Source organism: Oncorhynchus masou, chromosome 7 (genome assembly GCF_036934945.1).
Source record: "Oncorhynchus masou masou isolate Uvic2021 chromosome 7, UVic_Omas_1.1, whole genome shotgun sequence".
Taxonomy (NCBI): Eukaryota; Metazoa; Chordata; class Actinopteri; order Salmoniformes; family Salmonidae; genus Oncorhynchus; species Oncorhynchus masou.
This window is the reverse complement of record NC_088218.1, coordinates 22595100-22613973: the sequence shown is the minus strand read 5'-3', so window position 1 is coordinate 22613973 and position 18874 is coordinate 22595100. Positions and strand designations below refer to the sequence as shown.

The 18874-nt window shown below is 46.4% G+C and overlaps 1 protein-coding gene across 3 annotated transcripts in view; it reads left to right on the top strand.

Moving 5' to 3' along the window:
• LOC135543510 (cytoplasmic protein NCK2-like) overlaps positions 1–18313 on the top strand; it is a 55052-nt gene extending 36739 nt beyond the window's left edge. For all 3 annotated transcript variants that reach the window (XM_064970826.1, XM_064970829.1, XM_064970828.1), the window contains exons 2-4: positions 612–853; positions 15995–16749; positions 17033–18313. In XM_064970826.1, the coding sequence (XP_064826898.1) occupies positions 628–853; positions 15995–16749; positions 17033–17227 (1176 nt within the window). In that variant the 5' untranslated portion in view covers positions 612–627 and the 3' untranslated portion in view covers positions 17228–18313. The remainder of the gene's footprint in view (positions 1–611; positions 854–15994; positions 16750–17032) is intronic.
• Positions 18314–18874: the final 561 nt, after the last annotated feature.

Sequence of the window (18874 nt, the reverse complement as noted above, 5' to 3'; positions counted from 1 at the left end):
CAGGGCAGAGAGGCTTCGCTCTGCCAGATGTCTTACAACAACAGCTGTGTGACAGACACCAAGTGCCAAGTCCAGGCCTGCACCATGTCAGTCTGAGACACAAACAGACCATAGTGGTGGATGGCACCATCCCTCTGAGACTGGCTTCAGAGTGTGTGTGTGTGTGTGTGTGTGTGTGTGAGAAACATGTTCTCTCTCTCGAGAGTTTTGCACGGAAACGGCTCACCTCATCGTTTTATTCATGTGTGTGTATTGCTGGTGTTCGTCTGTGTGTGCATTTTCGAGTGTTAAATGCCTTGTTAACTAGGGCAGGGACAATTCCTTAGGATCGCGGCAAGGAAACAACACGCGAAGTGGATTTAACTTCTTTAGGAAAACGGAGCTAATGTTGTAAACTAACGTTATGTTGTTATCCTGAGTCGCATTTGTTTATTTTCCAAGCTATAGCGCACAATATTTTAAATACAGTAGGATTTTAAAGGACCAAAGAGTTTCTTTGTGTTTTTCTTCTTCTTTTTTTTTTACCATGTAAAGAATATTGCGATAAAGGGCACCGTGACAGCCCTACTGTTAACCCCACCCTGACCTAACAGTATGTCTCTCTGTTCCAGAGGGGCTCCATGAAAAATGACGGAGGAGGTGATAGTTATAGCCAAGTGGGACTACTCGGCTCAGCAGGAACAGGAACTTGACATCCGGAAAAACGAGCGGCTGTGGCTCCTGGATGACAGCAAGACGTGGTGGAGGGTGAGGAACGCCTCCAACCGGACCGGCTACGTCCCCTCTAACTATGTGGAGAGGAAAAACAGCTTAAAGAAGGCCTCGCTGGTGAAAAACATCAAAGACACACTCGGTGAGTTTGGGTTAAGTGTGTAGGTGGGTGGACGAGGGTGTGCGTAAGACAGGTCATCTCTGCTGTTTTCTAGGGGTGCACAGAGGCGGTGCACACTATCTCCAAGTAGTGTGTGTGTGTTTTCTTCTCTCTGCTGTTTTCGAGGGGTGCCTCCACAGAGGCGTCTCACCTCCGTGTGTTTAATGCGGATGAAGCACTGTTAAATGCTTGACTCCTTCACACACTTACACTCTCCAGTTAGAAATGATTTCTCAATGCTGGTGATTTGTAAACAGTATGTTTAATACAGAAGAGTTTTGTTTTGTGAGGCTGTCCCTTAAGCTATTCATTATCAGGCTAGGGAAAGCTGGTGTGATCGATCAGGAGAAATGCCGGTATTGAAGCTGCTTTTTTCCCAGGTCAGAGGAGGTAAGAACTAATTTAATATGAAGTGCAATGATCAAAGATTTTCTTGGCTGGACAACAGCTGGGATTAGCTGAGCTCCTGTAATTCTCACTGTGGACTGATCGGGTAGAACTCTCGCCCTTATTAGGCTAATGAATTAATATCTGTTGGTAGATACAAAGATGTTCGTACTCACAGAGAATTGGAGATCCTTTCCAAATGGAGCGAAAGGGCAAGGCAATGCATTTTTTTCATTTAAGTGGTCGACACTTGAGTGATACTGGGCAATAGGAACTGAAGTTGTGATGAGATGGAACCTTGCCATTCAATGTTATCAGGGATGAATAGGCGCATGCATCAGAAATGCACAAGATAGATGAGACTTAAAAGAATAGGATTACTAGCCAAGATGATTTCTCCTAGTGCTTTGCCTAGTTGCCAGAGGTCTTGACAGACAATGCAATTAACAACCTGCTGCTTGTCTGATCCCGGCGCTGGGTCTCTGATCAGCCACGCATCCTATGCTGAAAGCCGAGAGATGGAGAGAATTAGAATGTGTAAAACAGAGAGGTGGGGGGGCAGTAAGAGAGAGAGAGGGGAGGAGTATGTTGGTAGTAAAATCTCTCTGTCAGGAGAAACAGGCCATGGCCCATGGCATTTACTGTCCCTGAATACTGCTTTATCTGATGTAGCTAGCTGTACACTCATCTGTACTCTCTCACTTTTGTTCTCTCTCTCTGTGAATTAATGAGCCTTTGGAACCCCTGGAAACATTTTTCACATCTCTAATCTCCCCTATCATCCATCGCAGATGAATAATCTACATAATGTTTAGTGAGGATAAATTGAGAAGATAAATTGTAGGCCTGGGCAGACAGAGAGTGGATAGCTCACCATGAACACGTGGCACGTGTTGTGCTGTTTAGGGAATAATCAATCATTTGAAGGCTGTTCGGGCCCACAGCTGACAGGTCGATATCTAACCTCCGTCATGACAGTCTGACAGGGTCTCCTACTGTTTGCTATGGCAACCTCAAGGGCACGTGTGTTAAAATGGGGGTTAAATGAATCTGGTTTTGAGTGGAGTGGAATGGAATGGTATTAAATGTTAAGAACTGTAAAACCAAGCTATGACAGCTGTTGGTAACACCGGATGCAACCAGAGCCAACCATTTTTAGTTTATGGGATGTCTTTTAATGTGGCTGGATTTCATTCTCTCTCTCTCTCTCTCTCAGGAAACATAGTTCACTGCTGTTCCTCCCTGATGGGTTTTGGATGTTAAAACACTTATGGTCTTCCAGTCTTCGTTGGCTTATGTCCATGCCTTTTCAGTCAAAGGATGTCTGTCTTCGTTGCATGTTGCTCCCAAGGTTGCATGTTGCTCCCAAGGTTGCATGTTGCTCCCAAGGTTGCATGTTGCTCCCAAGGTTGCATGTTGCTCCCAAGGTTGCATGTTGCTCCCAAGGTTGCATGTTGCTCCCAAGGTTGCATGTTGCTCCCAAGGTTGCATGTTGCTCCCAAGGTTGCATGTTGCTCCCAAGGTTGCATGTTGTCCCCAAGGTTGCATGTTGTCCCCAAGGTTGCATGTTGTCCCCAAGGTTGCATGTTGTCCCCAAGGTTGCATGTTGTCCCCAAGGTTGCGTCACGCTTCAACAATCCACCGTTTGCTCTGTGTCAGTGGAATGCATTTGTAACCAACTTGCAGTGACCTGCCGTGTGGATCCCTCTGGCAGGATAGAACGAACACAGGTTGTGTCCATCGTTTACAGCAGCTCTCTGGCAACGCGCCATGTTGTTCTGCTCCGTGGATTGGCTATAACAAGCTTCACAGAGGTTACACAGATCTGTCTCCTTTATGTCTCATCACGGAAATAACCTACTTACTGTGTTCTCTATCCAACTCCCAACAGCGTCGCCGTGGAGCGTTCAGGTGGAAATATGTTATGTAGAACAGACCTCTGACAGAATAAGGGTTCTTGTTGGCTCTATTCATGATATTTCTATGTGCAACGTTCAACACATTTGCTTCCTGAATATGACTCTGGTCTGCATTAGACTATTAGGCTTCTACTATATCTGCTTAAGTGTTAATGCCCTCGAAGCTGGTGTTTGGAGGATATATTGGCACAGGTGTTGAGAAACATCGTCTCGGGCCAAGAAACCGTGCCAATATATCCTCCAAACACCGGCTTCGAGGGCGTTATCACCTTTTAACAGGTTACCAACATATTCAAATAATGATTGACATATTTTCATTAACTTTATTTGGATTCATTTGTTCATACTATTTCATCCTTCCACGAGATATGGTCCTGACACAAATCTAGGGGTTGCTACCCAAGCCGGCAGGTTGTTCGTTATATCGGTTCGGTTGACAGAGACGCGACTCAGTCGTTAAGTCTTTTTGTTCTGTATCTATGGACACGACTCAGTCGTTCATTCTGAATGTTCCATTGTCATACTGGCTGGCAACGGTCTTATCCCTTGCTTGCTAGCTAGCCAACTACGGTTAACTTAGTCATGTCAAAAAGCGAGAATAACAGCAAAGTGGCTGCATTTTCATTGGTTTAAGCTGTTTTCTAGTGACATGGATTTCGATACATTCATAACAATGAGCTAATGATGCACCATTTTGCCTGCCATAGAAAACTTGCTCTCTCGTCAGGACACTGTTGTTCAGAGGAGCTAGCCAACAACACAGCTAACACAATCACGTCAAACTGAAGCTGGAAAGACTGCAAACTAGCTGCATTTAATTTAGTTTGACCTGTTTTCTGTTGACATTTCTTTGTACGTGTCCATAAAAATGATGCTGATTCAGGATTTTGACTGGCTGAGAAAAGCTGCCTGTCTGTCTCGTCCCGATCTCCCGACCCCGACACGTTCATTACTATGGGACAGCTGTAGATGAAATGTCAATATTGAAATAATGTTGCAAATGTCAGAGAGACAGACCCGCAAGTTTTATACACATCTCCGATATTGAAAAGCAATTGCTAGTCTAAAAGAAATGGGAGATAATGTCGAAATGCTTTTTATAGTGGAGGTCAAATGTGTAAATTGCCTGGCTGGGCTGATGAGACAGTGGATTGCACAGTGAGATGGAACAGATTAAATAGGCATTTCCACGTCATAGCTTTAGCCGGTGGTAACTTGTGGAATAAACACCGGCTGAAATGCGGTTTTAACCAATCAGCACGGGGATTAGACCCCACCCGTTGTATAAATAGTGAGTAACCTGAGGGTGTTTTCTGCTGCTATCAGTGACACATACTCTTCCCTACCACTCCAGCTATTTATCAATTAATATAAACCTGGAGACACTGTTCAAAGGGGGAACTCTATATCCACAACAGCTCTCTTTGTTCTCTGTTGTCAGGCCTGTAGTGAGACACATCTTTTTTGGCATCTCTTTCTCTCACTTACTCACTCACTCACTCTCTCTCTCCCCCTCTCCCCCCCAAGGCAGATGAAGTGGTGGAAGGTGGGTGTTACTGCTTTGTGTAAGGAATGCACACTCAAATACCATCAGGCTTACACACTGTAAACTGTGATTCCTAATGCGGGCATGCGCTTAAACACACACACGCCTTGAACGCACCCACACGTGAACTTGCTAACTGCTATGTTCTTGTTGTATTGAATTGTTTGCATCCCCAATGGGGATCAGTAGAAATGTCAGAACATTTAACCAATCATCTCCAGACAACTTGCTATAACCGTGGCTTCCTCCAAGGACAACCCCTGTGTGTGTATGGCTGGGCCTCCATCTGTTTTCTGATTGGTTATTACCAGGGTTACTTCAACCAGTGACACGTTTGCCTTCTCCACGGCAGGTGTTATGCCTTCATGTTTTCACTGGAAACACCAAAGCGATGCAATATTTGCTTTAGTCAGTCACCAGTTGATTTGAATCCTATCTAGTATAGGTCTACTTATCTTCTATGTTTATTTAGTCATAAAGTGTGTGTGTGTGTGTGTGTGTTCTAAGTAATCAGGTTTGTGCAGTACATAATCATCTCTAACCACTGAGGTGTTAAAATTACCAACACAACTGCAGCCCTTTTGTAGCGATTCAAATGACCTCCGTTTCTGTTTTGGAGCTGGGTCTACTGATAGGCTTCTGATGTGTTCTTAGCTCTCCATTGGGTGCCAGTCAGTATAATGCTCTGCCTGTGGAAACGTTGGCTCCGTTCACCTTCCCACAAATAATGACCTGGTGCCAACCCAGCTAGAATGAAACTCAACTCCATGTCCTCCGTTCACCTTACCACAAATAATGACCTGGTGCCAACCCAGCTAGGATGAAACTCAACTCCATGTCCTCCGTTCACCTTCCCACAAATAATGACCTGGTGCCAACCCAGCTAGAATGAAACTCAACTCCATGTCCTCCGTTCACCTTCCCACAAATAATGACCTGGTGCCAACCCAGCTAGAATGAAACTCAACTCCATGTCCTCCGTTCACCTTCCCACAAATAATGACAAATAATGACCTCCGTTCACCTTCCCACAAATAATGACCTGGTGCCAACCCAGCTAGGATGAAACTCAACTCCATGTCCTCCGTTCATCTTAGTGGAACAGTTCACATTGGGTGCCTCAAATATCACCCTGATCCCTATATAGTGTGCTATGTTTTTTTATTTTTTTATAAAGGAGCTCAGGTCAAAAGTAGTGCACTATATAGTGAATAGAGTGCCATTTGGGACGCAGACAGTCTTGCCAACTGGAACCTTTTTCAAAAGAACTAAAACTGTAATCTACCTTAACGGTTCTTTATGGACTATTGAATAATCATGACATTAAATCAACTGTGCCTTCTTAAACAGCTTGGAAATTTCCAAAAAATGATGTCATGGCTTTAGAAGCTTCTGATAGGTTAATTGACATAATTTGAGTCAATTGGAGGTGTACCTGTGGATGTATTTCAAGGCCTACTTTCAAACTCAGTGCCTCTTTGCTTGACATCATGGGAAAATCAAAATAAATCAGCCAAGACCTCAGACAAAAAAATGTAGAACTCCACAAGTTTGGTTCATCCTTGGGACCGATTTCCAAAGGCCTGAAGGTACCACGTTCATCTGTACAAACAATAGTACGCAAGTGTAAACACCATGGGACCACGCAGCCATCATACCGCTCAGGAAGGAGACGCGTTCTGTCTCCTAGAGATGAACGTACTTTGGTGCGAAAAGTGCAAATCAATCCCAGAACAGCAAAGGTCCTTGCTGGAGGAAACAGGTACAAAAGTATCTATATCCACAGTAAAACGAGTTCTATATCTACATAACCTGAAAGGCCGCTCAGCAAGGAAGAAGCCACTCCTCCAAAACCGCCATAAAAAAGCCAGACTATGGTTTGCAACTGCACATGGGGACAAAGATCGTACTTTTTGGAGAAATGTCCTCTGGTCTGATGAAACAAAAATAGAACTGTTTGGCCATAATGACCATCGCTATGTTTGGAGGAAGCCGAAGAACACCATCCCAACCATGAAGCACGGGGGTGGCAGCATCATGTTGTGGGGGTGCTTTGCTGCAGGAGGGACTGGTGCACTTCACAAAATAGATGGCATCATGAGACAGAAAAATGATGTGGATATATTGAAGCAACATCTCAAGACATCAGTCAGGAAGTTAAAGCTTGGTCGCAAATGGGCCTTCCAAATGGACAATGACCCCCAAGTATACTTCCACATTTGTGGCAAAATGGCTTAAGGACAACAAAGTCAAGGTATTGGAGTGGGTATCACAAAGTCCTGATGTCAATCCTATAGAACATTTGTGGGCAGAACTGAAAAAGTGTGTGCGAGCAAGGAGGCCTACAAACCTGACTCAGTTACACCAGCTCTGTCAGGAGGAATGGGCCAAAATTCACCGAACTTATTGTGGGAAACTTGTGGAAGGCTACCCAAAACGTTTGACCCAAGTTAAACAATTTAAAGGCAATGCTACCAAATACTAATTGAGTGTATGTAAACTTCTGACCCACTGGGATGAAAGAAATAAAAGCTGAAATATATAATTCTCTCTACTATTATTCTGACATTTGACATTCTTAAATAAAGTGGTGATCCTAACTGACCTAAGACAGGGAATTTGTTTTTTATTTATTTATTTTATTTTTTATTTCACCTTTATTTAACCAGGTAGGCTATTTGAGAACAAGTTCTCATTTGCAACTGCGACCTGGCCAAGATAAAGCATAGCAGTGTGAACAGACAACACAGAGTTACACATGGAGTAAACAATTAACAAGTCAATAACACAGTAGAAAAAAAGGGGAGTCTATATACATTGTGTGCAAAAGGCATGAGGAGGTAGGTGAATAATTACAATTTTGCAGATTAACACTGGGGTGATAAATGATCAGATGGTCATGTACAGGTAGAGATATTGGTGTGCAAAAGAGCAGAAAAGTAAATAAATAAAACAGTATGGGGATGAGATAGGTGAAAATGGGTGGGCTATTTACCAATAGACTATGTACAGCTGCAGCGATCGGTTAGCTGCTCAGATAGCAGATGTTTGAAGTTGGTGAGGGAGAAAAGTCTCCAACTTCAGGGATTTTTGCAATTCGTTCCAGTCACAGGCAGCAGTGTATTGGAACGAAAGGCGGCCAAATGAGGTGTTGGCTTTAGGGATGATCAGTGAGATACACCTGATGGAGCGCGTGCTACGGATGGGTGTTGCCATCGTGACCAGTGAACTGAGATAAGGCAGAGCTTTACCTAGCATGGACTTGTAGATGACCTGGAGCCAGTGGGTCTGGCGACGAATATGTAGCGAGGGCCAGCCGACTAGAGCATACAAGTCGCAGTGGTGGGTGGTATAAGGTGCTTTAGTGACAAAATGGATGGCACTGTGATAAACTGCATCCAGTTTGCTGAGTAGAGTGTTGTCATCTACAAAATTGCTTCCATCGCCGAAGTCGAGGATCGGTAGTATAGTCAGTTTTACTAGGGTAAGTTTGGCGGCGTGAGTGAAGGAGGCTTTGTTGCGGAATAGAAAGCCGACTCTTGATTTGATTTTCGATTGGAGATGTTTGATATGAGTCTGGAAGGAGAGTTTACAGTCTAGCCAGACACCTAGGTACTTATAGATGTCCACATATTCAAGGTCAGAACCATCCAGGGTGGTGATGCTAGTCGGGCATGCGGGTGCAGGCAGCGATCGGTTGAAAAGAATGCATTTGGTTTTACTGGCGTTTAAGAGCAGTTGGAGGCCACGGAAGGAGTGTTGTATGGCATTGAAGCTCAATTGGAGGTTAGATAGCACAGTGTCCAAGGACGGGCCGGAAGTATATAGAATGGTGTCGTCTGCGTAGAGGTGGATCAGGGAATCGCCCGCAGCAAGAGCAACATCATTGATATATACAGAGAAAAGAGTCGGCCCGAGAATTGAACCCTGTGGCACCCCCATAGAGACTGCCAGAGGACCGGACAGCATACAGGGAATTTGTACTTCGATTAAATGTCAGGAATTGTGAAAAACAAAGTTTAAATGTATTTGGCTACGGTGTATGTAAACATCTGACTTCAACTGTATATGGCCAACGTACCATGGCTAAGAGCTGTTCTTAAGCACGACCCAACGCAGAGTGCCTGGATGCGGCCCTTAGCTGTAGTATATTGGCCATATACCACAACCCCCCCGAGGTGTCGTATTGCTATAATAAACTGGTTACTAACGTAATTAGAACAGTAAAAAGAGATGTCTTGTCATACCCGTGATATGAGTCTGATATACGACAGCTGTCAGCCAATCAGCATCCGGGCTTGAACCACCCAGTTCATAATGACAAATAAATAATGTTTTGTCGAAGATGTGGCTAATTTAAAATTGGGTGACCTAAGGCAGTCAAGTAGATGAATTGTGTTTTTAAATTAACCCTCCAAGTACAGTTGTCTGATGAAGATATGTTTTGTTAATGACTCTTGCTTGTCACCGATTCTGTAAACAAGGTGGTTAAAGGACTTTCCTCTTGATTAGCTACATTCTTTGAGTCTTGGCCACTCTGCAGATCTCATTCTGGTGTGCTACCCTCATTGATTTGACGTTTGCTCTGTCATAATGTCAGTGTAATGAGAGTTGTGTTGAGGCCACTGGCTCTGTCAATACGGTGTTCAACCATTCAGGGCTGGCAGTTGGACATTGTTGTCGCGGCTCGATTTGTTGCCATGCGATGTATATGGTCACGTTGTCTTTGCTGACAACTTCAGGGGCCCAAATGTAGTATGCTGCTCAGCCAGGGAAGACGATGTGCCTTCTAGCTAACCAGAGCGTTGCTGGTCAGTACTAAATGTTAGCGTTTTTAAAACCTGTGTTGTCAAGCTGATCGTGTTGCAGTCCTAGTATATAGATCGAACTACGTTGTGCTTGTCCGGAACTTGTGAGATGCGTTTGGAGAAAAAGTGGTGCTCGGCTTTTACTCCGAGCCAGAAGCTGCTACTGCTGAAGTTTCTTCCTATCTGAATGCAGAGACTTGTCAAGGGAATTGAGTCGGTGATGGGTGATCGGAGGACAGTAGAACAGACGGAGCCATTCTTGTCTGAGCAGCAATTTCTAAGGTTTGATTTGATAAGTGACAGCGAGCGACGGAGAGCCGTCGAGGGGTGTGTAGAGTTAAACGACGAGAGTATTGTCTGGGAGACGAGCACTCTCCGCCTCTACTCGCTCCATTCTCGCTCCATTCTTACTCCGATATGCATCCAGTATATCCTCCCATAGGTAGATGTAGCCTAGGTATCGGTTTACAGTATATCCTCCCATAGGTAGATGTAGCCTAGGTATCGGTTTACAGTATATCCTCCCATAGGTAGATGTAGCCTAGGTATCGGTTTACAGTATATCCTCCTCCTCTCTCCATCGTCCTCCATCCCCTCGTCCTCTTAAGTACACCCACACAGCTTTCCCAGCCATCGTGCAGGGGAAAAAATGTAATTAAGAGAGAATGAGTTCCTGGCAAACCTCAGATAATCATCTTACTCCGATATGCATCAGTGATTGTAGGGTAGATATAGGTAGATGTAGCCTAGGTATCGGTTTACAGTATATCCTCCCTGTGCTGGAATTTAACTTCAGACAGACACATGGAGAAGAAAATCAGCTTTATGAAAATTGAATAAAGCAAAAGTTGCTGGCGAGTGATTCATTAGTCTCATATCACACCTTAAGTGAAGTGTCTCATCAGGAGAGAGGGGAGGGAGGGGGAGAGAGACAGGGTGGGAGGAGAGAGAGGAGGGAGGGGGAGAGAGCGACAGACAGGGTGGGAGGAGAGGGAGAGAGACAGACAGGGTGGGAGGAGAGTGCGAGGTAGGGGGAGGGAGACAGGGTGGGAGGGGGGGAGGGAGAGAGCGACAGACGAGGAGAGAGGGAGTGCGAGCGAAAGAGACAGATCGGGTGGGAGGACAGGGAGAGACAGGGTGGGAGGAGAGAAGGGAGGGGGAGAGACAGACTGGGTGGGAGGAGAGGGAGGAGAGAGAGAGAGAGAGAGAGAGACAGGGTGGGAGGAGAGAGAGAGAGAGACAGGGTGGGAGGAGGGAGAGAGACAGACAGGGTGGGAGGAGGGAGAGAGACAGACAGGGTGTGAGGAGGGAGAGAGACAGACAGGGTGTGAGGAGGGAGAGAGACAGACAGGGTGGGAGGAGGGAGAGAGACAGACAGGGTGGGAGGAGGGAGAGAGACAGACAGGGTGGGAGGAGGGAGAGAGACAGACAGGGTGGGAGGAGGGAGAGACAGACAGACAGACAGACAGACAGACTGACAGGGTGGGAGGAGAGAGAGACTGACAGGGTGGGAGGAGAGAGAGACTGACAGGGTGGGAGGAGAGAGAGACAGACAGGGTGGGAGGAGGGAGGGGGAGAGAGACAGAGTGGGAGGAGAGGGAGAGAGACAGACAGGGTGGGAGGAGAGAGAGACAGACAGACAGACAGACAGACTGACAGACTGACAGACTGACAGGGTGGGAGGAGAAGAGAGACAGACAGGGTGGGAGGGGAAGAGAGACAGACAGGGTGGGAGGGGAAGAGAGACAGACAGGGTGGGAGGGGAAGAGAGGAGGGAGGGGGAGAGAGACAGACAGGGTGGGAGGAGAGAGAGACAGACAGGGTGGGAGGAGAGAGAGACCGACAGGGTGGGAGGAGAGAGAGGAGGGAGGGGGAGAGAGACAGACAGGGTGGGAGGAGCGAGAGACACAGGGTGGGAGGAGCGAGAGACACAGGGTGGGAGGAGCGAGAGACACAGGGTGGGAGGAGCGAGAGACACAGGGTGTGAGGAGCGAGAAACACAGGGTGGGAGGGGAGAGAGGAGGGCACTAAGGACCACCTGGACTCACATTCTTCTTGTGGATCACACTGCTACTTAATAGCATGGTGGGCAGTGGACCAATTATCTATTATCGGAGACCATCTGAGCATTATATTGCAAGGAGAACATTCTGACTAAGCACAGCCTGTTCTATTCATCAGCCCATGAAATGGGCCTATATCTGGGATTGATACTGAATAGCTTGGCAGTCACTTCTCATCGAATTACTTTTATTTTCTCACTCCTCCAGTACCACTGCAGTAGCCATACATGATTAGTGTTACTCTGCAATCACCATTTTGTTACATTGAACAGTTGTCCCCAGGTCCTCTACATTGCTTCCCTGCACCTGTCCCTGGCCTGTTCTTCTTAATCAGCATAAATTAAGAGCGTATCGTTAAGCATCAACGAGTCAGCTGTATGGGTCCACACTGTGACTCGCCTCGGGCCTGGTGGAATTGATGGCTTGGTGAGAGCCCAGTTGAATGAATGGATGGCTTGGTGAGGGCCCAGTTGGATGAATGGATGGCTTGGTGAGGGCCCAGTTGAATGAATGAATGAATGAATGGATGGCTTGGTGAGGACCCAGTTGAATGAATGAATGAATGGATGGCTTGGTGAGGGCCCAGTTGAATGAATGAATGGATGGCTTGGTGAGGGCCCAGTTGAATGAATGAATGGATGGCTTGGTGAGGGCCCAGTTGAATGAATGGATGGCTTGGTGAGGGCCCAGTTGAATGAATGGATGGCTTGGTGAGGGCCCATTTGAATGAATGGATGGCTTGGCGAGGGCCCAGTTGAATTAATGGCTGGCTTGGTGAGGGCCCAGTTGAATGAATGGGTGGCTTGGTGAGGGCCCAGTTGAATGAATGGGTGGCTTGGTGAGGGCCCAGTTGAACGAATGGATGGCTTGGTGAGGGCCCAATTTTTTAATTTGACCCCCAATTTTGATCTTGTCTCATCGCTGCAACTCCAACGGGCTCGGGAGGTGAAGGTCGAGTCATTCGTCCTCCGAAACATTAACCGCCAAACCGCGCCTCTTAACACCCGCCCGCTTAACCTGGAAGTCAGCACCAATGTATCGAACGAAACATCGTTCACGACCGAGGTCGGCGTGCAGGCGCCCGTTCCGCCAGAAGGAGTCGCTAGAGAGCAATGAGCCAAGTACAGCCCCCCCCAACCCGGACGACGCTGGGCCAATTGTGCTTTATGCTCTCAAGGCACTTCCTCGCGATTTATGCCTACTTATTTTTTGATTATCTTTCAGGTTCCCATTAGCGCTTGATGTTGTCTAATTAGTGTTGTCACTGTCATCGCAGCGTTGCTTAGTGGGGGCGACTGTGAGTTAGTGTGTCGTTACCGTTGTGGTGTGTGAGCGCAGCACAGAGTGCCTCGTTTGTTGTTGCATGCTGCAGAGGAATGAGCATGAAAGTCATGGACCAGCTGTTAGAGCTTGCTGAGGAAGGAAGGTATATGTGCGTCATCTAGAAAAGTTGTGTGTGTAAATGCTAATCTCCCTGCCTGCCTGCTGCTTGCTCTACAACCCCTTGAAATGGCATCGGCCCTACTGTGTAAAACAACAGCCCAGTACGATCCCGTATGTAAAACGAATCTTAGCTATTTCCTTTATTTCTGTGAAAGCTATAAATAGTGATGGTGCCGCCTTCTCACAGCTTGTTGTGTGAGGGGTGGAATGGCTTGTTGATGGGGGATAGTTGTGACAGGGGCTAAGTGATGGTATTTCACCATCCTCCATTCCCCCCGCCCCCCACCTCTCAAGGGCACTGTTTTCCAAATCGCTCACTTTCTTCCCACCCCCCAGGCCGAAACAGAAGCAGCTTCTTATCCCCGGTTTCCCTGTGACGCTGCCACTGGCCTTTGTGTCATGGTGGAGGCTGATTCATGGAGACGAGGGCTGTCTTCTTGTCATTTTAACTCTGAGGGTGTATTATTCTGTTTGTTGTGGGTCATATTTAACTTGTTCGGTCCATCATGCTGTCGGTCTCCATATATGTGTGTGTGTGTGTGTGTGTGTTTCTCCGTATGTAGGATCTAGGCTACTCTATTATTGAACCAGTATCTGGGCAAAGCAGCCTCTTACGGTTCAAAACAATACCTTGAACTGTTTTCGGTTGCTTGTGAATGTTTATTTAGTCCTTTATTGGAAGTGCACACCGAGCGTAACGACAGTAAATCACGATCGTTGCAGGCACGGCGTATTCAGTGAGTGACAAATGTATTTTGTATTTTGGAGGAGGAAGAGGGGGGGCGGGGTGGAGGAGGAAGAGGGGGGGCGGGGTGGAGGAGGAAGGGGGGTTGTAGGTGAGTGCTCTCCTACCTGGCTGTGAGGGAGTGGCTGAGAGGGTTGAGGTTAATTCTGTCTAACACTAGGCTTTAAACAACAATGATCCTCTTTCTTCTGCATGCATGAGTGATTCTCTATATTGTCTTAAATAGATGTGTCAATGTTCAGAGAGCAAGTTCGAGGGATTGAGTCTAAAGTGAAAGGAGGAGCCTAATTTTACAGGAGTAGTTTACAGTGGGGGACCGGTTTGGGGGGTTGTTGTTGAAAGAGGTTAAAGGTAAATAGGTCAGAAGTAGGGCACTATGTAGGGAATAGGGTGCAATTTGGGATGCAGAACTGATCTCCGTTTCCTGTCTCCTAAACAGCCTTCCTTTACATTGGTCTGGCCAGTAGCTGCCTGAGAGGGATTAACATCGCATATCAATTAGAGGTCGACCGACTATGATTTTTCAACACCGATACCGATTAGTGGAGGACCAAAAAAGCCGATACTGATTAATCGGCCGATTTTTATTTGATTTGTAATAATGACACTTACAACAATACTGAATGAACACTTATTTTTACTTAATATAACACATCAATAAAATCAATTTAGCCTCAAGTAAATAATGAAACATGTTCAATTTGGTTTAAATAATGCAAAAACAAAGTGTTGGAGAAGAAAGTAAAAGTGCAATATGTGCTATGTAAGAAAGCTAACGTGAGAACATATGAAAGCTGGTGGTTCCTTTTAACATGAGTCTTCAATATTCCCAGGTAAGAAATTTTAGGTTGTAGTTATTATAGGAATTATAGGACTATTTCCCTCTATACAATTTGTATTTCATTAACCTTTGACTATTAGATGTTCTTATAGGCACTTTAGTATTGCCAGTGTAACAGTATAGTTTCCGTCCCTCTCCGAGCTCCTCCCTGGGCTCGAACCAGCAACACAACGACAACAGCCACCATCAAAGCAGCGTTACCCATGCAGAGCAAGGGGAACAACTACTAGAAGGCTCAGAGCGAGTGACGTTTGAAACACAATTAGCGCGTTCTAACTAGCTAGCCATTTCACTTCGGTTACACCAGCCTCATCTCGGGAGTTGATAGGCTTGAAGTCATAAACAGCGCAATGCTTTACGCACAACGAAGAGCTGCTGGCAAAACGCACAAAAGTGCTGTTTAAATGAATGTTTACGTGCCTGCTTCTGCCTACCACCGCTCAGTCAGATACTTACATACTTGTATGCTCAGTCAGATTATATGCAACGCAGGACACGCTAGATAAAATCTAGTAATATCATCAACCATGTGTAGTTAACTAGTGATTATGATTGATTGTTTTTACAAGATAAGTTGCTAGCTAGCATTAAAGTTATCTTGGCTTACTGCATTTGCGTAACAGGCAGTCTCCTTGTGGAGTGCAACGAGAGAGAGGCAGGTCATTATTGCGTTGGACTAGTTAACTGTAAGGTTGCAAGATTGGATCCCCGAGCTGACAAGGTGAAAATCTGTCGTTCTGTCCCTGAACAGTTAACCCACTGTTCCAAGGCCGTCATTGAAAATAAGAATGTGTTCTTAACTGACTTGCCTAGTTAAATAAAGGTATACATTTATTTTATTTTATTGGCGCCCAAAAATACCCATTTCCGAATGTTGTGAAAACTTGAAATCGTCCCTTATTAATCAGCCATTCCGATTAATCGGTTGACCTCTACTATCAATACCCAGAACCAACCCCCCCCCGGTCTCCCCTCTGGCCTTCCAGCACTAATTACCCAAAACCCCTCACTCCCCCCTAACTCTATCTGAAGTGTTTACCTCTCTCCCTGGCTGCAGCCTTAAAGAGAAGTGGTGACCTCCTAACCCTGGAATGTCCTCTACCAGCAGTACTAGGAGCTAATTAGCCCAGCTTGCTGCTGCACCTCACTTGAAGGCTGTTTTTGGAGTAGCATAGCTGCCTACTCAATCTCAATGACCACGTTGGGCTTTCGGTTTGGAGACATTTTCACCTCAGGACTTTTTCTAATATGTTGAGGGACTTTTTACTATGTTATTCTGCTCTGTTGTGGAACTACTGCGGAGATCTTCAATATGTGGTATAAATATTTGTCTATTGTACCAAGTTATTTCTCTGTCTCTCCCTCTCTAAGGCCTGGGGAAGACGAAGAGGAAGACGAGTGCCCGCGATGCCTCGCCAACACCCAGCACGGACGCAGAGTACCCGTCCAATGGTGGCGGAGGTAGCAGCGCCGAGCGTATCTATGACCTCAGCATCCCAGCCCTGGTCAAGTTCGCCTACACGGCGGAGCGGGAAGACGAGCTGACACTGGTGAAGGGGTCAAGGGTCATTGTCATGGAGAAGTGTAGCGACGGCTGGTGGCGAGGGAGTTCTGAAGGTCGGGTAGGCTGGTTCCCCTCTAACTATGTCCTGGAGGAGGGAGAGGAGGAGGCTGTCTGGGGGGACCTAAGCGGAGGTTACCCAGGACAGGGAGCAGGGTCGGGAGGGGTGACCAACGGGACCACCAGGGCGATCCACACTGTTCAGACGCTGTACCCCTTCAGCTCTGTGACCGATGAGGAGCTGAACTTTGAAAAGGGCGAGGTGATGGTGGTGCTGGAGAAACCGGAGAACGACCCCGAGTGGTGGCGGTGTCGGAACGCCCGTGGACAGGTGGGCCTGGTGCCAAAGAACTATGTGGTTATCCTTAGCGACGATCCAGCCCCCGGGGGTGGGATGGGCTCGGGCCCCCACTCGCCCCAGATCAACTACACAGGGCCGGCCCGCGTGGGAAAGTTTGCCGGGAAGGACTGGTACTATGGGGGAGTGACCAGGCATCAGGCAGAGTGTGCGCTCAACGAGAGAGGAAGTCAGGGAGACTTCCTGGTCAGAGACAGCGAATCATCGGTGAGTGGTCGAGAGAGTATTGTGATTGGTGGAAATGGGTGGAGAACAGTTGATTTTCGTGTCTCTTATTATTTATATGATAATGTACTCTATGGTTTACAATAGCTTTATCATACTGTGTTTTGAGCTGTTTTTATTGGGAAAGCTGTCTTGAGGGAAATCGTACATTATTCAGTGGGATGGGTGGACTTTACAGTAGAACTAAGGCCCCCTCTAGTGGCTTAAGAATGAAACTCCATGGCAATAGTCATCCATTTCTTATCTCTCGCTCTCTCTCTCCCAGCCCAGTGATTTCTCCGTGTCTCTCAAGGCGATGGGAAAGAACAAGCACTTCAAGGTTGCGCTGGCGGAGGGGGTCTACTGTATCGGCCAGAGACGCTTCAGCAGCATGGATGAACTGGTGGAGCATTACAAAAAAGCCCCGATCTTCACCAGCGAACATGGAGACAAACTCTACCTGGTCAAACCTCTGCTGTGACCACACACACACACACACACACACACACACACACACACACACACACACACTCCGGACCCCGGTGCTCGGCCTAATAACAAGCCTTATTAACGGACTTCCGACTGACTGATTGAGCACAGCAATATCCACTGGTCTGCCCATGGCCCTTCAATACAGCTGCTAAAAGTCACCATAAACTCAACAGAGAGAGACTCAAATGGAACATGTTGGCCACCGTAGCTCAGATTCCTTTCAGAATAATGACACCGCGTCCTGTCCAGAAGTGTCCAGAGAACAGCTTCAGTAAGGGCCCGTCTGTAAGCACCCGCTCTTTGCCTTGCCTGACAACTCCACCTGAGCACGGACGGGGATTTACAGTCAATGTTTCCTTCATGACAGCTTACATACGCTACGAAAGTGAATATTTCACGTGTTGACCGGGACATCACATTATCACTGGAGACAAAAAAACAAACGGGAGGAGAGAAACAGCTCTTCTCTTTTTGTTTGTCTCCAGCAGGTCTTGTTGCTTTGTCTGTCGTTAACGAGTGACCCGTCCCTTGCAGAAAGTACTATTACGTTTCCATAGACTCTTGTACCAGAAAGAAAGGCACCACAAATGGTACTTGTACTGTATTTACCAGATAAGGAAAGGACGCCCCCTGGAGGTGTACTGTGGAATGGACACGGTCAGGAAGCTGCGCGTTGAATGTCCGTCGATGTATACTGCCGACCATGTGCCACACCCTCCTACTGCTCAAATGTGCCCCTAACGTTCTCTTCGAATCCACCGCTTTCCTCAACGTCCGAGTGGAAACGTCGCTGACCGAGGATGGAGATTCAAGAGCGATAGACTTTGCCAATCAAAGTCTGTTCAAAATTTGTTTCCTGCTTTTAAAGATGAAAAACTGTGTCTTAATGTTACTGAGCACTGTTATTTAAATCTTGTTTTCAGCTGTGTATGTATATTTAAAAAGAAGAATAGGGTGAATATTATATGAATTTAGATACAGCGGAATGTACTGTACTCCAAGATGGTGTGGTGACTGAGGATTGAAATACTTTTGTTCAATTAAAAGTTTTGCCGAAATAAGCTTTCTGGTTGCACATTTGTCTGCAGTGTCATTTTATTCCCTTTCACGTTTTTAAAATATTGTTCAATCTTGTTCAATTAGAATACATTCAAATTGCATTTCTGTATTTACCATTTTCTACCAGCAGATGGCAATGTTACTGCAGGTAGGATTTCGTCATTTCAGGAACTGAAGGCCCATCCTGATGCAAGAGCTTAGGTAACCACAAAAGTGCTTGCTTCGTTTACGTTTTATCAGAACGTTTGTAATGCTTCTCCTTAATCCCGATACGGCATGAGGAGATCTAGTTTGTCTCCAAATATAGTTTGTCCCAAATTGCACCTTATGGGCCCCTGGTCAAAAGTAATGGACTATTTAGGTAATAGGATGTAATTTGGGAAGCAGACACTGCTTCTGATACCTTACAACCTAACCCATGGTAGCCATGTTGTCTCTTTCCTAGAGATAAATGAGTGTAGATATAGCTAGCCAGATCCAAGACAGGTGTTGCCGAGACGTAATGGTCCTGTACAACTCCTCAGGGACAAACAGAGGTGAATGTGGACTGTACTTGAGGCCTCCATTGTGGTCGTCT